We start from the raw sequence: 21,266 nt of genomic DNA, 5'->3' as shown, positions 1-21,266 counted from the left end.
CCAACCACTGTTACTATTAACCATACAGATCAGGTGCGGCCAGCCCGTGGCACGAATGCCCAATTTGGCACTCAAGAAGGTTAGGTGTGGCCTGCGAGGTAATTCTCGAAATTATTTATGACATCAGGTACAATTGCAAGGCCAACCAAAATTTGATTAGCATGACCGCGAAATTTGATGATGACTAAAACAGCAGTTGTGACGCATTGACGTATCCAGCGGCCAGCCACATTTATCCCAGATCTTCGTATATGACCATGAAGTAGAATATTTCATAGCAGATTTATTGGACTTGAAATTTTTCTCGGTACTTCGCATGATTCATTGTCACTAGATTTCTTGCATTCAGTATTTGAGCCCCCTTCTGAAAATTATAAATACATATTATTCACAGAATTGAGTCTAACTGTATTCGCAATTAGGAGATACGGCTTCGCTTGTGCACTCGCAGCGAGATCGTCGACAAAACATTTGCACAAAATGATAGAGGCATGTTCACTGATACCATCGATTTTGCTATGTCTAAACGTCGAATAATCCTGTCCTTGCCAAATGAGCCCAGTGATATACAGATGCGACCCCCAATGTATGTTAGCGACATGTTTATTGATATAGCTATAGCCTAATTCAGTCGTTATCTCGCAAAAAAATGTCGTGCTTCCCGCGACCAGGGCCTGATTGCGCACTGCACAGTTGCATGACATATTGTTATCAATTTTAGAGCGTATTAATATAAGTCTTGTTTGCAATGTTACCTAATTCGGTTCGCTCCTATCGACGACTAAAAAAAGGTTATCAACATTCCAGTTGCCCGCGCAATGGTTCGTAAATCTCAGGTGTCCCTTTCGTCGAAAAAGTTGCCCACCCCTGATATAGATTAAATTAGACATTACTTGCAAATTACAACTCAGTTGCAGAGGGTAAGAAAATCGCAATATGCGTTTTCGCGATGCCGTCAAAATTGATGCAATTTTTGGAATTATACCATGATACTGTGACAGAGAAAATGCATCGGCTGGTTTTGTAAAATTGTAAAAATGATGTAGATATGACCAAACGATGCTCCCCACTTGACAAAATTAAAAATATTTGTAGTGTAGCTTAGCTGTTTGGGTCGAACAAATGATTAAGAAAGACTGCAAGTCCCAATCCTTGAATACTTGATTAAGTACATGCATACTAGACAAAGGCTATGGTCTTTGACTACTTAACTAAATTCCATTTCTGACCAATGTCTATTGTTAGTAGTAAGAGTGTTTGTGCTTGTAATCAGGATAGTGTGCAATGACAAAATTAGTAAGTTCAATTTCTTTATTAGTTGCTGAGTCATACGTATGAGCTACACTTTGATTTTTTATCTACATTTTTATTAAACAGGATTGGATATCTGCCATATTTGGATGATTCATACATTTCAGGATATTAGGGAGTCCATGTTATAAAAACTTGAATAAGGAAGGATATTTAGCAAATCTTTATTTCATGTTAATTGCATAGTGGCTAATTCGAGCTGTACCACAATGAAACAATTTAGCATGCCACCGTTAGTCATATGTTTGCATATGTTTAATGGTTGTATGATAGTCATTCAACCGACAATGTGGCATATAATTTTCGAAGTAAATTGGTAATAATGCTGGAGTCGGAGTCGGGAGTCGGGGTCGGAGTCGGTACGTTTAAAGACCCAGGAGTCGGAGTCGGAGTCGGAGTCGGTACGTTTAAGAACTCAGGAGTCGGAGTCGGAGTCGGAGTCGGTATATTGAAAATGTGTGGAGTCGGAGTCGGAGCCGGAGTCGGTGGTAGAATTTACCGACTCCACAGCCCTGCTTCCAATACAGCCTTACAACCATAAGCTTGCAAACTCATTACAACCATAAGCTTGCAAACTCATTGCAACCTTACAACCATAAGCCTGTAAGCTCACTACAGGCACAAGCTTGTAACTCTCTCTCTTTCTCATACCTAATCTTGCACCTGTACTGGCATTACTCATCAGTACAAATGGCCTAATGCATATATATGGTAAACATGATTGTTCACAAATCAGAAGCGCGCGTTTATTTATACAGCAACACGTCAGCGCAATATATCCACCAGGCATATTCCATAACTGTACAATAGGGCTGTTCAAAAATAAACTTTTTTCCTGGATTCCAGCCATTCAGTGATTAAATTGTCAGGTTACCCTAAAAAACGCTGCACACCAAATTTGGTTCAATTCTAACGTGTATAGGACTCCGCAGATCCAATTAAAATGTTTAATTTATTAGGAAAAATTAAAAAAAAAATTCAAATATTTCTGCCAACCCCATGAAATTGTTCAGCTGTCTTCAAATACGATGCAAAACAATATTACATTTTTACGATCCATCATATTTTATAATGACGTTTACTAATCACGCAAATTGTTTACACAGCATCTGATGCAACTTCTCCGTATTGCTCTTCGCCTAAACTACAGGCCTTAGAATATGGGGGAGGGCACTATACCATGATATTTTCTAAAACGGGCAGTTCAAGTAAACCGAGGGCTAGTGTCATGTTTCCATATCAATACTATCATTTTCATCTCATCATGTGGACGAATGCTTACGCTGTCGAAAATTGGATACCTCCTGGTATGCATCAATATGAATCAAGCTCTGCACCTTTCGCATAGCTTAATTTGCAACTTTTGACATTCCATGTGAACGAATTACGATCGTTTTCACAACTACTTACTTACTTGAGTAGATTTAAAGTCAGTCAATTCTACTTCTACTTCAAGCAGTTTTAGGTTGCTTATGGAAGAAGTAATTCTACTCGTACTTGAGTAGATTTTTTCGTCGCTACTTCTACTTCTACTTGAGTAGGTTTCTTGACTACTTTGACCGCCTCTTCAGACAGACCATAAAAGCACCAGTTAACACCTACACTCACGCATCCACCATATAGTTAGTCCGAATTCGGAAACATCTTCTGATCGAGGCAATGTCTGGTATCAGTCATGATCTATCATCGGTATCTGGACGGTACGATGTAACTATGACATTTGAAATCGTAATATAATTAAGATTGATGTCATTGTTAAAACTTCAAGGTTTCGGAAGAAATTGAACGAATTCCAATCTTCATTTCTTACAGATGACTTCGTCCCCTCTTCAAATGCTTTCAAGCCCCCCCCCCCCAACGGGGGCACGCTCCCCAGTTTGAAAACCACTGTTCTATACCGAGATCGTTCATTGCAGTTGACACGGTATGTCTTAACGGTTGCGTCTAAGACTGTGGCAAATTTCATGGCTGACACCCAATGATTGGGAACGTAGTTTCGGTATGAAAATCGAGTGTGTATGCTTGTATAGACGTGCGCTCACGGCCTAATACATCTTACGTAAAATCCGGTATTGGTCTCTGTAGATTTTCACGGTGCTCCATATTGAGATGGGTGACGAAATTTCGCACAGTATAACTTGATGATACCATGAAACAGTGTACTCAATTTAACAGTTCACATTCGAACCCGAGCTTGTGAGGAGCCACCACCGGCACACTCAAGTCTCCAGTCTCCAGCAATTGCAATATGAGGGCAATGACACAAATGTCTTTCTTCGATCCGTGCAGCGCAACAAGTTATTAGGAATTGAATTTTCCACAGGCATGAAATATTCCATCAATTGCAATATGTGTGGGATGACGATATGCTGTGTTCCAATGACTGTGATATCGAGGAAGCCAGTTCATCCACAGCATGACTGAAATACGTTGAATCGTGTTTGCTAGGAAGGTCTTTCTATGAAGCATCAGATCTGATGTTTTAACACAATAAGGAAACGTGACTTTTGAACAAACTAAAATTTCGCGACATGGCATTTTAACGAGCATCACAAAACCGACCACAACTAATTGTAACTTCCCATGCACAACGGTTCACATATTAGCAACAGCATGTATTCATGTAATTAATTTCAATAATCATACCTTTGCTCATGTTTACTTCATTATTATGCAGTGGCGGCCAGTCCCATAGGTCAACTATGGCATAGCCCCACCTGCAATTCTGTACAACGAAGTACCTCTACATTTACTGCCACTTCAAGTACATTTCGCCTACTTGCGCTTTTCTCAGGTGGTTGTGTTTTTGGTTTTATAGGAAAAGTTATACAGGACTAGAATACTTACTTTGGTGATTGCTACATCTAGTTGTATTTGAGCAGAAATTGACGTGTTACTTCCACCTCCACTTGATTTCTAACGGTGACTAGTATGTCCAGTGTCCACCTCTGCTTAAAACTAGTCCGGGAACACCCGTGGATCTTAGGTTCAGAACCCTTAATCTAAGCAAAATATCATGCAAACGTAATTTTACTGTGGTTTGTCAGAAACAGCGCAAAAAGTCCATGCATGATCAGTCACAACTCCAAATGGTCGCCTTGTTATTCGTTCCGCGTGTTCAATTATTGAAGTCATCGTTTCACTATAAAGTCCAATGCATTGTATGCTATTTTTTCAAATTTGCGTGCAAGAGACATTTGTAGGGATTTCGTGGGAATTGTAAAATGTCGGAGATTAGGCTAAGTTACCTAAGCTACCTAAGCTAAGTTCAAATGCGATTGGCGTGGGGCACACTGTAAAAACTGGACCCATCTTTAAAGGTGGATACAAAAGTCACACTAAAAAGGTGGATGGTATTCCACCTTTAAAGGAGGATACAAAATCACCCTAATTAAGTGGATGGCATTTCCAACCTTAAAAGTGGAATACTTGACAATTTCCACCTTGATAGCAAGTGGGATGCAGCCCGGCTTATCCGGGTGGACCATGGGCGTGCGCATCGGCGCGGCGGATGTCGTGCGCGCACTGGGAAACGCCATGCTCGCATTCTGCAACAGATGCGGTATGGTAGCGATATTGTGCATATGTTCGAGTAATTACGCTATCAGCAAGGTATAATCGCCACTTACTACCCAACTTGTATATCACAGTTAGACATATACCCGTGTCTGAGTTAATACTAGCATTTGTGGTGAGTGTGATAACATAGGGGTGGATAGCACACCCACCTTTAACGGTGGATTTTCGCGGTGAAATAGGTGGAATGACTTTTCCGCCTTTATAAAACGGTGGAAGCATCTGTTCCACCTCATATCCACCCCAAGATCCACCTTTATATTTTACAGTGCACGATGATTCGAGTTTTATTTGTAATGATACGAGTCGTGTTGGGAGAGATGATATTTTCGAATATTGAAATTATAAAATCATTGTCACTGAGACTTAATATACCAACGAAAACTATATTTTCTTGACTATTTTCCAATGTGGAGGCCTTCAAACCCCAATCGGTCGTATTGCAGCATACAAAACATGCAGTACAAAGCCACCAGTGTTCGTGAAATTGACATATCTGCGAAGTCGTGATCAACTAACATCATTTTCACAAAGAGAAATTAAGGAGGCATCGACAAAACACGAAATTACGTTTAATGTGATGTAGACCTGGCATTCTATTCTTTGTGGTCGTATAAAGGGTACATGTGTTTTCCAAATCTTATTCTTATAGCGTGATTATCAGTGATACTCGAATTGACTCGTAGTACAATACTCGTCAAAGAATCAAATGACTCTGATTCTCGATTTTTTTTCAGCCTTAAATATGACTTCACCTAAATATGACATGAACCTAGAAAACCACGAGAGGAATTTTGGCCGATGGTCTACGAAATCGATGTGGAACGATGCCAGAGAAAATTATAGGTGAAACCAAAGTTGTGGGTACTCATTAAGTCATTATTTGACTGCCGCATGAGTAAATTCAGAATGAGGACATTAAGTGATTCAGTGATCGGATTATCGAAATAGAATAGTCCATATCCGACATGCAGTATCCGAACGCAATAATTCATTACGACCCAACTATATTAAAGCAGAGGTCTAGTTACAAAAGTTTAAATTGCCCTAAGTCCCTTAGAACTGTCATGGAATAATATACAGTCATACAAATATACGATAAAACTACATACAATATCTCGTTAAGTGATGTTAGCAAAATCAATAAGCGAAATGTATTTATTGGCAAGTCATTATAACTGATGCGGGAGAATTGGTAGTTTATGACACTTTTTCTGCAAATTAACGAGGACGGATTTTGTTTTGCTATTAAAACCCACAATGTAATGAGCCACAGATAAGGTATTTTCGCACTAAGAACGTCCGCTTTCGGTCAGCCAGTTATGCAGCCCCGTAATAGATGAGAAACTCGATCAAGGCTGCGTATAAATGATATATGATATGAATACACGAATTTTACTTGCGGTGTTCAAAACTGTCCGTAATCGCTATCTTAATCGGATTTCGTTTCGGCGTTATTGAAGATTAAGTATCGGTTCTTCACACAAGCTGCCCAAGGCAGAAATACGCTTCGTTCTGATTGGACAGAGCGGCAATCTTGGTTTGATCACAGACTACAAATTATATCAGGAATATTTACAGAGTTTAAGTATTATGTCGAATATTGAAGAGTCGCGGTAGCGCATAGCGTATTGTTGATAAGGCTGCTAAAAAGTTTCTATAATTTCCACAATGAAAGGGATTGCGCTGCTGCTCTTCGCCTGTTTCATGCATACTGGTGAGTTGTTAGTTTCGCCTTTATACGGTGTATAGCAGTGGTACAGAGTGGTACAATTTAATGGATTTTAATAATGCGCAACCAGAAAGAGCACTAGAACTACTTAACTTTTGAAACTAGCAAGTATAACTAGAGTTACAACTACTTCCTTTCCAAAATGCTCATCTGGAACTAGAACTAGAACTATACTCACTTATCAGAACTTGCAACTATGGGACCAAAACTAGAACTACTGAATTTTCAAAATGCGCAACTTGAACTAGAACTACTATACTTTTAAAGCTAGAACTATAGCTAGAACTACTTACTTTTCAAAATTAGCAACTTTAGAACTAGAACTCCTCATACAACCCTCTCAACTATATCTATTAGAATACTCGCTTTTCAAAATGCGCAACTATAGAACTAGAACTACTCTAGAGTTGTCATACGTCCAGAATTTACCGGACATGTCGTATATCATCGTAAATCCTATATCGTAAATCAACATAATCACTATTATTTTTAAGCAAATGTATGATGTGACTTGAAATTTGTCTTCGCGCTGGGTGCGATTTGGTGTCACATATAGTGAATCTAATATGGAGTCCACCGCCCTCGCAAAAAATGCAAGTCTAATTGTATCGCCATTATACCATAACGGTATATTCCTAGAGTCGGTTATGGCCGCATGGATACTTTAGTCAACGACAGTGGTTCTAAACATGGGGATCGTTGGCTTTTATTCTAAGGAACGGGAATATGTTGAACGTAATCAGCTTCCAAAATAGGCCACGAGTAAGTCTGCTGTGATAAGGCGCTGACCCTTTTTTAGTGATCAGCTTATAAAATTTTGAGCTAGGCAACGGAACATTTTCAAATTGAAAATGGAGTCAAAACCATAAGTCTGGAACCCGCCGGATGTGCAACCTGCTGGTGCGAACCGTCATTTCAGCTCATAAATAGTGGTATTTGTAGGGCGGGAACATGATTTAACGATCCATGCATTTTCGGAATTCACAACCAGTGGGCCAACAGATGATTTCATCCGGACCGTGAGGAAATTTGTTGCAAACCAAATGAGGATACAGCATACAGCATCATCGCATAGCTCGCATTAGAGCTCACCCAATAGTTGCACCTATGTTGCACTCTTGAATACAGTATACAGTCGACAGGCAAAGCTTTGATAGCGTGACGTCATATTGACAGACAATGTGTTCATTCGTCGTTTTAAAATCCACTAGTGAACGCTAATGAGTGTCCGGAGTTTGAGCCACAAAAACTTGGTTACCCTAAAGCACTAAATTTTCAAAATGCGACCATCTGGATTGGTAGTTTGTACAAATATGCAGTGGTTATCCATAGAGCACAGCGGATATTTCATTTTGAGCTGATAAAACTGATAACTAGCAACTTCAATGATAACGCTTATTTATTCGGCCGACATTCAACAGATATAGCATTTCCCAAACTTGGGAGCATTTATTTGAACAGATTTACAATGATTTGAGATGAAATACACCAGAAACGCTGCATCATAGCACCTTTAAGCTATATAAGAAATAAATGAATATTCGCATAGTCTATAGAAGTAACTTTATATAGTTCTCTGACTTCGTGTTATGTCATCTCCCATATTACTTTCAAAGTGCAATATCGACTTGATATTATTGGACTCCATTCTGGATCCATAATAATACAGACTTGCAGCAGTTGTAAGATCTACATAGTCTGAGAATTAGCCCTATTTCTCTCCACAGGCCACGCGCAACATTGCGTGAGTGAGCTGAACGGTTGGAAAGGTTCGTTTTATTTCCCGCAAATGCGAGAAAACCACGCCGACAGACCTTTCTACACGAAGAACGAAAGTAAGAAAGACGATTGTATCTTCTACATGAACACAAAACTCGCAGTCTCAGTCAAATTGACATTCGGCATGATGAAGATTGGCGACGCCAAGATTCAAGTGAGTTCACTCAAAATTTTATATTCTAGTGGAAATAATGATGATTAGCCATAAACTATTTTGAGATTTGCGGCTTTTTACATATCATTCATATCGATCAGGTCAGATGAATAGCAACAAGGGTTGTTCAAAAAAAAGTTTTCGTCAGATTTTACTAGCTTTTCGCTAAAATTGTTACGTTGGCTATAACAATGATACATATCAAATTTGACTCAATTCCAACCAGTGGAAGCAATGTTATTGGAGTACAAAATTAAGGATTTTAAAAAATAGTATTTACGTTGGGAAATTCTTCAATTTAATTTCTACTACTCTTTCCGAGTACTCAAGTAGGTTTTCACTACTTACACCACCTACTCAAGTAATTATGTTTTCAGACTACTTCCACTTTTACTTTTTCAAGTCAAAACTACTCGCTTTTTAGACTTCTGATATTTTAAAGTATAAAGTGGTCTCGAATTATGTCTGCATTACCTTTATGAGTAGAGTGGCGAGATAGCGCAGTGGTATAATCCGCGGCTGCAACACCAATGGGTGCGAGACCGAGGTCGACTTCCGAATTCCGATACCTAAGTGTTAGAGGTTTACCTAGGCTCCTCCACGCCATCTCATCCGATTCAGCGGTGTCTTACAAAAAGCCTTTAGGTGGGCCGTGCTATAACTCGGCAGTTACGGAAAATCGCAGCTATTTGTGGTGTTATTTTCAATTTACAGTAGTATCAAAGATTTATCTAGCATTTTCAACCTAACCTACTTTTGAAAGTAGGCCTACTTTTCAAGCGTTTATTGTATACTTCCATTTGAAGTGGTTTTGACCTGTTTGGAAATGGTTGCAAATTGAGAAGAAATTCACAGCTTAGAGTCTACGTCTTCTATACAAAATCTGTTTTTTCAAAATACCTACTAGATTCGTCTGCTTCCGGTTAAAGTAGTTTTGACATGTCTTTGAAATCATTTCATCTACTTGTACTTGAGGAAAAATCTTCGATGCTACTTCCTCTTCGGAATATAGCAACTGCTGTACAATTATTTTAAGTAGGCTATTAGAACTTACAGCAGGAAGTCGATTTTGATGCTATCACATTGTATAATTTTTCATAGCACTTGTGCTCATCATAGGTAAAGACTCTGCCAAAATCCGGCCGAAAATGGGAAGGGTTTAAGAACATTTCAGGGGTTATCCCCGAATGGATCGATCTGGAAGTGTACGACGTGGCGCACTTGAAAATCGTGGTTCCGAAATCATCAGGATCATTTTTCGTGGATTATGAACGTAATATGCGGTTGATTTTCAGTAAAGTACGACTTACATCTGGTTTTTGAGTCGATTTCTGTACCCTCGATATATTCAATCGATATTCAAAAGATATGGCATCTTGTGACACATTTGCAAACTTTCAGAGCAGATATTCGAACAAGTTTACAGCCAAAGCAGTGCCATCTTACCATTAAATAAACTAGAAAGGCTGCACCAGGACACCCGTCAGTAACGAAATACTTATCTTTCAAATTAATCAAGTAGGTTTAGCTTACTTGCGCTAATTATGATTTTGAATTGTTTATTCTACTGAAATAAACCCGAATATTTTCGGCTTACTCATCAGGGGTAATCGTCAGAAACTAGTAGGGAATCGGAAAGAGCATTGTAGATCAACAATCTTATCACCCAAATACATATTTGACGATTGTCAGGGTTTATTTCAATATGAATATTCAATTCAGTTGTATATAGAGTTTCTGTGCCCCCAAGAAGCCCGTTCACTATGATTTCAGACTACTTGTACATCTATTCAACAATTTTCAATTTTTACTTGGTAATTTTCCCTTCTACTTGGGTACCAACGACTACTTCTTAGACCCCCCCTGCCTGCAATATAAGAAACATATCAATATTTCCAGTCGCAGATTATAGCTCTCTGACTCCCTATTACCATACTGTGAAGTCACGAAAATTGCCGGTATCTTTACCTCTAATGATATGTACCGATATTTATTTAAAATGGTGATATCGTCTCGATGTTATCGGCGATTTGAGACTTCAGGTTGATGCTAACAATACCAAAATACAATAAAAAAATTAAAAAAATCACAATACTGTCAATTTTCAGTGATCACGTGTCGGTTACCAATCGGTATGGAGGCGGTGGCTTGCACGAGAGAAAACTATATCGGGTCTCAATGCATTTTTAAATGCGGGGAGAATTCTTATTCGTTGAACCCGAAGCAGCAGAATTATCACGCCCGATGCGGGTGAGTTATCAAATATTCGCAGGGACTTGGCGTACGGTGCACAGATACGATGTATACGGTTTGCTAACTAGAAGATGTTCAATTTTTACAAATTATACTATAATAAGAATGACAGATACACACAGTTTATTTCCAAATCATATGATAATTCGAACTACTACATTCGCGAAAACTTGGAAACTGAATGAAATTCTGCACTGGAAAGAAATAGGCTACTACACAAATCAAGTAGGCTACAGTTCATATCAATCCGGAGTTCAATCTCATAAGCATGAAAATGGCAAATGTCTGCACACCGTGGATACGTTTCACAAATTAGATTAGAATTAGATTATACCAGCCGTTCGTTGTATTTAGTGTAATTAGTCAACTAGGATTATCTAGTTGTCCAAGTATCGCTTTATTTCCAGGAAAAAGACAGCTGGCGGCAAGGTGACTTACGACTGGAAATTCTCTCCACCCGGAAGGAACGGAATTTGCGTTTGGAAATCGGACGTTGAAAAACGGTGTTTCTCGGAGGAAGTTGATGACGTACGTTACAGTGTTGGGATGACTCGAGTCACCTTTTTCGTATGACTTGACTTGACTCGAGTCACTTTGCTCAAATGACTCGACTTGATTTGACTCGGCGTATCAGAAACGTGGATTGACTCGTGACTCGGAGCAAAATTCGCGAGTCAATTTCAAGTCATCAAGTAATCAGTGTCGATAAAAATCACTGTATCTTGCTTATGTTCGGATTGTTCGCGAAACGCTGATGTAACCCGTGAGAGCGATTAAGCGTTCAATGATCGTGCGTTTTAATAAGCCTCCAATGTTCTCTCACAAATTAATTGACCACAAACGAAGTAGTCGAAGCTTACAGCTTACCTTGTCGTGAACTAGCAGTAAAGTAATATAATAGCAATATATCTATTTCTGTTCTCTGTTCCCACCTTAACCGAACCTCTTGTTTTATTGAAATTGAATTATAATATAGTTTATATACTCCTCAACCATCATATCATATCAATATGTAAATGGATTATATATTGCATCCAGTGTTGGGATGACTCGAGTCATGACTTGACTCGAGTCAGACTCGAGTCACCTTTTTTACATGACTTGACTTGACTAGATTCAGTTCGTTAAAATGACTTGTCTTGACTTGACTCGGCGTATCAGAAATGTGAATTGACTCGTGACTCGGAGCAAAATTGACGAGTCAATTTCAAGTCATCAAGTAATCGGTGTCGATAAAAATCACTTTATCTTGCATACGTTCGGATTGGTCGCGAAACGCTGATGTCACCCGTGAGAGCGACCAATCATTCACTGATCGTGGGTTCTACTGAGCCTCGATTGTTCTCTCACGAATAAATTGACCGAAAACGATGTGATCGAAGCTTACAGCTTATTACGCTGTCGTAACCTAGTATAGTAAAGTAATTTTATAGCAAAATGTCAATTTCTGTTCCATGCTCTTACCTTAACAAAACCTCTTGTTTTATTGAAATTGAATTCGAATATAGTTTATATATAGTCGATCCTCAACCATTGGCGCAGGCTCGAATTGTATCATATCAATATGTATATTGGTAATGTATTGCATCTTATCAATTCGTTTCTCTATTCTCTATTTTTGCCGGTAACTATAAACAGGGGGTATGCCATTACTTACGTATAGTTACGTAGCAGTTCTACGTATATGTAAGCGATACAGCGCCTTCTTGCGTGAATATTTTACTCTATATTCGTTCATCGATTCATAATCAATGACCACTCAATCTGAATTTCAGACAGCTAGCAAAATGCAATGACGTAATCATGCCTCATACTTCGAAAAGGCAACTTGACTTGAATTGTGACTTGACTCTTGACTTGACTTGACTTGACTCGACTTGACTCGAGTCACCTCCAAAAATCGAATGAATTGACTTGACTCGAGTCACCTTCGAAAATCGATTGACTTGACTTGACTCGAGTCAAAATGTGTCATGACTCGAAATGACTCGTGACTCGAAGGTATAGTGACTTGATCCTAACACTGATTGCATCTCATCAATTCATTTCTCTATTCTCTATTTTGGCTGGTAACTATAAACTAAGACTATGCAATTACTTACGTAATTTAAATAACGTTAATTACCAGATTAATCAATTACGTTACTGTTAATTAACAGTTCTACGTATATGTGAGCAGTATAACGCATTCTTGAGTGTATATTCAAATCTATATTAGTTCATCGGTTCAGAATCAAGGACCCCTCGATCTGTATTTCAGACAGCTAGCAAATTACAATGACGTAATCCTGCCTCATACACCGAAAAGGCAACTTGACTTGAATTGTGACTTGACTCGTGACCTGACTTGACTTGACTCGACTTGACTCGAGTCACCTCTAAAAATCGAATGACTTGACTTGACTCGACTCACCTTCGAAAATCGATTGACTTGACTTGACTCGAGTCAAGATGTGCAATGACTCGAAATGACTCGTGACTCGAAGGTAGTGACTTGATCCCAACACTGGTACGTCATAACGCGACAACGTACATCACAGATCATCCAGACTAAAGAAAATGGACACGTAACTCCATTCGCCTCCTGAAAATATAGCAGACATGCCACATCGGTAAAGTTAGGGTTAGGTTAGGAGGAATTGTTTCGGATTAAATTTTGGGTTAGGTTAGGACTAGATTCAGAGTTGGTTTGGGTTAGGTTCGGGCTAGATTCAAGCACAGGATCAGGTTACATTCAGGGCTAAATTCTAACTAGACTTAGAGCTTCTTGGGCTTGGATTTAGGGTTGTATTTGATTAGATTTACGGTGAGGGTTTGGGTTAGGTTGAGGTTAGATTTTAGTTTTGGTTCAGGTAACATTTACGGTTAAATTAGGGTAGGATTTAGAGTTTTTTTTCGGGTTGACCTTGAAGTTATACTGGAGTTAGATATAGTTTTAGACTCGGCTTAAATAAGTTATGTTCGGGTTCGATTTAGAGTTAAGTTCGGGATACATTTATAGTTATACTCAAATTATTTTTAGTGTTAGACTCGGATTAGATTTACGGTTAGGTTCGACTTAGATTAAGGTTCTGACTAGGGTTTAGTTTAGGGTTATTTTCGGAATAAATTTAGGGTTAGGGTTTGGTTCGGGCTAGATTAGGGTTAGGTTCCGGCTAGATATACGGTTACGTTAGTCTTCAATTTCGGTTAAGCCTCAGGTTAGATTTACGGTTATTTCGGGATAGATTTAACGCTAAGTTATTGGTGTGATTACGCTTAGTTTATAGTTTGGTTGTTATAAGTTCACATGTTTTAATATTATCTCATCTTCCAGTGTCGTTTTTCATTGCGCAGCACGCACCAATGTACAGATATCCCGAAAGACCGCTGTTTGCGTTTTCAAGGGATACCCAAAATCCAACACGACATTGCCCTTCACTTTAGACAACAAACTCAAGTGCATCTCCCTCAAATGTCACGGACAAAACAATTAATGCAATCTGCAGGTCTAGCGAATAGGGAGGCTTAACTCCATTGGGAAATGACGCGGAGCTATAGGCATTCCTAAATTTCGCTGTATTCAGACTTGCCCATTCAAGTTGAACGACCTGCTCACCTTAATGGGAGAACGATATGATATACCGGAGAGGAAAGAGCGGCCGATACTGACGTTCGCATCTGGAGCAGTCGCAGGATCAAGAGGCTTGTTCGCACCAGTGAGTTTACATTGATCAGTGGCGGCTCGTCCTATAGGGCAACTGGGGCATTGCCCCACCTAAAATTCTGTTCAATAACAATTTAACCATTTATAGACGCACAGCGCTCAATATATACCGAGATCACAGCGAAACCCGCGTTCTTCTTGTGCTTTCGCTTGCAAATGCCCATACATAGAGAAGTCTCTGCGAAAATCGAATTCTCTTCTGTGTTTTCGCTTTGTGAATGCCTAGCCGGGGCTTGCCCCGGTAGCGCTCATAACAAGCTTTCACTATCTATTCTCTCAAAGCCGCGCACAATTAAGAAACGGTGATATACTCTCTCCTATTCGTAAAATGGCCGAGCAACCGGGGCATATATGCCTGTCGCCCCTAAGGTGTGATGTAACAATCGTATCTATATCTGAACTCGGATACCGTGATATGCGTTGAGTCGACCTTTGCTGGTATAGGTCGATTTTGATGGTGTTTCACACCATGATAATTCTTGAAACTTGGTATGTCATGTCGTGATGGTGGTATTTAACACTGTCCTAAGTTTCAGGGTTTCTACTCAAAGTTTAGGGTAGTAATTCCGTTTCCAAAGTCGAGTGTGTGCTGATCCGTCTTGTATCGCAAACATATTTCACGCAAAGCCGGTATTGGTCTCCATTAATTTTAACGATGCTCCTTAGCTAGATCCGTCATGAGCTTTTACATGGTATGTCTTGATTTTAGTATCGAACGCTGTGCCAAGTCTCAAGGTTGGCACTCAATGATTAGGGCAGCAATTTCATTATCAAGTTCGAGTATGGTAGAGATGTGCGCTGATCTGACACTTAGCCTACCTAACGCATTGCGGATTTCACGCAAAAGCCGGTGTATCTGTGTTCCATACTGAGATAGGTGATGAGATGATGATATCATGAAACAGTTTACTAACATCCTCGGTTTGCATTCAAATATTTAGTTTTATTTTATATTCTCCAATGTCAATTTCACCGTGGAATGGTGGCCTTCGGGCCATTTGCTCACAATTACAACCCCTGTCAAGCGCGATAGCTGTTTCGTTTTCGATGGCGGCTAACAGCTTATCGCTTGATCAGCCTATTCCTCAGTAAATTTTACGCAAAATTCGGCGTTGATCAATTCGTATTAATTTTGACAGTGTACCATACCGAAAACGGTCATGAGGCTACTTCTCGATGATTTCATGTAACAGTGTACCAAGTTTTCGGCTTTCATCCACGTATTTATTCGGTAATATATTTTCCGAAGGCGATTTTGCAGCAGACATATAGACAGTAGACACTATAGACCGTAAGCCGTATGTGTCGTGTGACAATCTCCAGCCTCAAGGTCAAAATCTCCCAAGCTGTACCAGGACCGAATTTCCGAGGCTGCTATCCGTAGTTCTTCAGAATGATGTTTTGGATTCAATATGACATTTCCTTGTCCAATCTATGAGATAACAATTGCGTATGTGTCCGAACTCGTTGACCTTTCCAGTAAGGCATACGCAATCTCTCGATTTATAGTCATTTCCATTTCTGCAGATAAGTAGTCAGGTCAAGTGCGAACATGAATCGTGTTGAATCTTTGCTCCGTAGGCCGTTTAGCCAGCTGCCTTTAGAGCAAAAATTAGAGGTAAAGCGACTAGGTCCGTATCAGCCTAGAAATTGCCCATTGGTCCAATCGTACGCCGGAGGAAAACGCACTCGTGCCTTTTCTTCAGCGCATTTCGATAAAAATGAATGGCTTACTTATAGCGAGGATAAAAACGCCTTGTTTTGCTTTTACTGTCTTTTATTCGACTGTGCCGGTACCGGAAGCAGTGGCTCTTGTTGGAACAAAATTGGTTATCGCGATCTGAAGCATTTGTCAGAGCGTGTGAAAGCGCACCAAAAATCCAAAAATCATTGTTTACGGGAAATTCATGTGACCATCATGAACGTTGAAAAACGCTACTGTGACGTCATATTGATAACAAGTCGCTTGCGGCCCTTGCCCCACCATCCGATATTGTCACGAGCCGCCACTGACATTGATACAAATCATTGATTGAAATGACTCTGGAAGGTACAGAACTTCAATATACAACTAAATAATATTTTCATATTGAAATAAACCGGAACATTTTTGCCGATATGATACGGGGGTAATCAGTATAACTATATAGTAGAGAATTGGAATGTTGTAGTTGCTGACGATTTTATTTTCGGCTTATTCCAATATGAATATGTTATTCAATTGTAAATCATCGGTTTCCCTCATACAGACTTGGAGAGCTAGATAGTTCTAGTTGTCTAATTGTACTTACTAGAATGAAATGCCGGTAATCTAATTCATATCTAAATTGTTGAATGTTGCTATACGCCTCCATTTTTATTCTAATCTAAATCCTTGTTTTCCTGAAAATGCTACAAGAGAACTGAGTAGTACGAAACTCTCGAAAATTGCTTTAGATACATTTGATTTTCTCATGCTAATGACAATCAACTCAGATTTGATATGAAGTGAGCTTGCTTTTCGCTGTATTTCTGTTTAATTCAGAATTTCAATTCTATTTCCACATCTTTGTGATTCAGTCATTCTGATTTTAATCTAATTCAGATAAAATGAAAACCTGTTAGGCTATAATTTTAGTACTACTCTAATTTTGAAATGATGAAAATCTTTCACAGTTGCTCAAGGCCGCACTCAGAATCCCTTATTTCTCAGATTTCACCTCATGGTCCTGCCGTGATGGAGCGTTGTTTGAAAAATTTCTGTGGCCTCGCTAAGACAAGCGGGAAATACTCACCGACCTGCGGTGGAATGGGAAGTAAGAAATAAGAAACAGCTTTCATTAGTTGTATTTGTCAAACTTGAAAATCATGTTTTGCTGATGTTTTAGAGGAAAGACGCAAAAAAAGATGCATGTTCTGCCGATACTACGATCCGGCGCCTTGCAAGTCAGCCAACGTGTTCGAATGAAGAGAAAATGATGAGACTTTGTTTCAATACAAGATTCAATGCATTACTTGTGAAAATGTTTCTAATTCTTGTGTAAGAAGTCAATTGACGTTAGGATTGGACTCAATGAACTGTATATTGCAAGACAGGAAATATTGATCTATAGAGGTCGGAAGTCTCTTTCGCCAAAAGAGCCATGCAAATACAATCTCCATAATGTAACGCAGTGGATGAACTGTTGTTGTGTCACTTGACGATTTGTGGCAGTGTGACGGCATGATATCGAAGTTCACTTCATGAGATCCCCCATATGTGTGGAAATTGATGTGGTTATACAACGCAGGTAGAGTATTTGCCCTCTATGCTATTTGCCCTCTAATACTATAATGGACAGATAAATAAACTATGATCAGCACTCAATATTTCACGTAAATTTTAGGATTGCGAAAACTATTATATCAAAAGATACATGTATGGCTTGTGAGTACTGGTTGCCGACCACTAAATAGCTACAGGCAGAGCTGGTCCAAGTAGTCACAGTTGGTACCAAAGTAGAAGGGGAGATTGCCAAGTAAAACGTCGTCAATTTCTACTCAAGTACAAGAAAAAGTAATGATTTGCAAGTAAGTATTGTAGGCCTAGTCTTGCTTGAACACTGCTAAGCAGAAGTGGAAGTGTATAGGCGAAACCAATTTAAAATTGATATGGACTAACCGCAAAATTTCGGGATGTTGATGACACAAAAATGTAACAGTTTCGACGCATTGACGTAGCCAGTGGCGGCGAAAGGGGCCATCTCCTAAATTTTTTGTATATTTTTGTAAATTACCATAAAGTAGAGTATTTGGCAATAGATTGATTTAATTTGATTTTTTCGAGATTATCTTTATCTAGATTTCTTGCATTTAGTTACCCTCCCTAAAAATTAAAAGATACGCCTAATACACCGAATCAAGTCTAGCTGTGTACGTAATTATGAGAGAACCAAATATTCCTGGTATCAGTGAAAACCGTTGGGATGCTTCAGTCCAGTGGTGTGCGTAGATGGCCACCGGAATCTGGACTCGCAACAAGATTTCATCGATTTTTAACGTAGCCGGACTGGATCCGGTTTTGAGTTTACATTGAGGGTCGGATTTCAGCCGGATTGTTTCGCAGAAATATGAAAAATTAACATAATTATGACAGGTATCTTTCAAACTCCAATTAGAAATTCAACAGTCAGATTTCTTCGGACACTGAATTTTCAATTGCCAACCGTATCCGGATAGATTCGGATTCCGAATATCGGGAATATCTGGTGGTGTACAGTGTGCAGACCGCGGGACCGGCATTTTGGCGCCAGATATATCCGAGCCATAGGACACAAAATATACAAAATCTCAGCAAACTTGCGAATCCGCAAGCGTCTGTGATGAAATTTAGGCCCATAATGATCGACGCATGTGGGCCGAAACCTGTCCAGGCGCCGAATACTCCTGTCATTGCTAAGCTACCGTGCCAGGATGATTCTAATTCGGACCGGCGAGCGGAATAAAGTAGCCTATCACTAACGGCAGAGTCCCTACTCACAGATGCAAACTATTTGGCCAGTCATCGAATTCACGATATCAAGCGGAAAGGCTATAAAAAGAATTGTAAACCATTGAAATAGTACAGGAGTCATCATCGCCAGATATCTACCTACCTACTTACCTGTCATTGCAGTATGAGTCCCACGTTTAACCCGCAATATATGTAGCCTAATTTATACATTACAAGAACCGATATTGTTGACTAAATTCATACGTTAATTTTGAAATATTTTCGCGAGTGTAGCGCGGTTAGAACATGAATGAACACCGATTCTTCCTGACATAAATGTCTGCGATTTTGGTGCGTTACATGATAAGTCTTGCGTTCACCGTTGCAAATCTATCTGTAAACAAAAGCATCAATACTCAAGCGGCCCGCGCAAAGGATTGGAAAACCTTATTTGGCTATTTGAGAAAAGAATTTGGCCACCCCTGTACTATGACCTTGGAATTCAGGACAAAATTTCACTTGTGATTTAAAATTCAAACGTTCCGAAAATTCAATTGAATTGAGCCGAGTCACCATCGATGATTGCGATGCCACGCCAAATTGACCTAGCTTTAAATTATTCTTTCATCTTGTTTTGAGTACAACGGTCTGTCCAGAAGAAATATTCTGAATCAAAATTCGAAATCCTAAAACCTCGAAATTCTTAATCGCGTAAATAAGCTGTGAACCCAGCGCTGTAATTTTATGTTATGTGATTGGCACTATAATAGAAAGAAACTTCTAAACTTTAAATACACAGTCGAAGTGTCTCGTATTAACCGACATTATCACCGTGTAATTTCGTACGTTCGTGCGTATGTACGAAGAATTTAGATTCGAATCTCATTTCGTGTTTTTATTTCTCAATTTCGGTAATCCTAGACATTAGTATAGCGTTGTCGTTTATTTCCTATAACTGCCATTTATCGCCCCGGGCTATCGCTAAACCTTTGCTACCAAAATACGATTTCCATCACATTTTATGTAAACCCTCTGTCCTTGGTAAGGACGCGCGCCGCGTGACTCGTTCCGCGTGACGCGTGCCATCCGCTGATGCACGATTTCGGGCCTTGCGGTTCAAAGACGCATTTTCCTCAAGTCATGTTTGATTAAATATGTGATAACATGATTTTTAACAATATGAAGGCATAATAAACTAGTCTGCTTTAAGGATGTAATGAATATTTTCAAAGTTTTCTGATATTAACGCTCCTTGCAAGCTGACTTGGACAACCAAAATAAATCGTCTTACAGTAGGTTTTGCATTTTGGATTTTGAAAATATGATCAGTTTGCATCAATCTTATGAGTGAAACTATCATCGGAACGGCGTGAAATAGCCATCGCTGCAGACTGGATAATTCTAGTCTAATTATACTATAATCATAGCTAAATGCTGGTAATCTATTCTGATCTAATTTGTCAATTGTTTCTACGGTCTCAATTTGATTCTACTCTGAATTCGGGTTCTCCTGAAAATGCTACAGGTGAACTGTATCGTGCGAAACGAGCCAAGCTTGCTGTAAAGACATTTTCCATTCTTGTGCTTACGAAAATCAACTCTCATTCGATATGAAAGGAACATGATTTCCGTTGCATTTCTTTCCAATCCGGAATGTAATTTGATTCCAAAGTTTTAACGAAGTCATTCATTTCAATGTGTAGCTAAAATAATTATAATTGTGATCTAATATGGAAGAGCTGGAAATTTTTCTATAGACCAGTGGTCGGGAACCTATGACTCGCGAGCCATATATGGCTCTTTAGGGTATAAGATATGGCTCAAAGCCAAATATTTATTTTTGTACTGAATTGATCAATATTCCAGCGACTTGTAAATTTTCAACACGGCCCGAATAATTATTCTCGTGGCAGTATAAACGTGTTTTTGAGAGGTAAAGACAATGCGGTCTTCAGGTTTAGGGGCGCGGACCCCTCTTTTCAAAGTCATCAAATTTAAGTGACTGTCACTCCGGCGGCTAATATCACTCGCAAATTCTATGGACCCGACTCGAAATCTTTAATTGTGCGATACGTTGATTAATCAAAGAGCATAGAGACATGGCGACGCCCATTTAAAAACGCAGTTTTCAAATACTCATTGCTTCCCTCGCCATCTCATCCGCGTAAGCGGTGTCTTACAAAAAGCCTAGAGGTGGACCGTGCTGTAAGTCGGCAGTTACGGAAAATATTGAAGAATATCGGCCTGGTGTAAATGACCATAGTAGTCCACGAACACCATGAAAACCACAAAACAAAAAAACAAA

At 39.3% G+C, this 21,266-nt stretch overlaps 2 protein-coding genes across 2 annotated transcripts in view; one reads left to right on the top strand and one right to left on the bottom strand.

Moving 5' to 3' along the window:
- The window catches only part of LOC145437780 (ficolin-2-like), a 53,830-nt gene that overhangs the window by 19,048 nt on the left and 13,516 nt on the right, over positions 1-21,266 (bottom strand). The window lies entirely within an intron of this gene.
- LOC145437779 (uncharacterized) lies at positions 6,421-17,514 on the top strand. Its single transcript, XM_080315075.1, has 8 exons — positions 6,421-6,604; positions 8,347-8,552; positions 9,672-9,825; positions 10,661-10,802; positions 11,213-11,333; positions 14,372-14,503; positions 17,204-17,306; positions 17,379-17,514. Exons 1-8 carry the CDS (start codon positions 6,559-6,561, stop codon positions 17,456-17,458), a joined length of 984 nt encoding a protein of 327 aa, XP_080171201.1. The 5' UTR covers positions 6,421-6,558; the 3' UTR covers positions 17,459-17,514.

The sequence above is a fragment of the Botryllus schlosseri genome, chromosome 4, assembly GCF_051294905.1.
Source record: "Botryllus schlosseri isolate E-star chromosome 4, Bs_hap1, whole genome shotgun sequence".
Classification (NCBI taxonomy): Eukaryota; Metazoa; Chordata; class Ascidiacea; order Stolidobranchia; family Styelidae; genus Botryllus; species Botryllus schlosseri.
Note: the sequence above shows the minus strand (reverse complement) of the source record. Positions and strands in the feature narration are given on the sequence as shown.

What these genes read in the sequence shown, in the direction of transcription:
- LOC145437779 (XM_080315075.1), top strand. Translation starts at nt 6,559, where the DNA reads ATGAAAGGGATTGCGCTGCTGCTCTTCGCCTGTTTCATGCATACTG. An exon ending in CGCCTGTTTCATGCATACTG is followed by an intron (nt 6,605 to 8,346) that starts GTGAGTTGTTAG and finishes TTCTCTCCACAG; the next exon opens with GCCACGCGCAACATTGCGTG. An exon ending in TTGGCGACGCCAAGATTCAA is followed by an intron (nt 8,553 to 9,671) that starts GTGAGTTCACTC and finishes TGCTCATCATAG; the next exon opens with GTAAAGACTCTGCCAAAATC.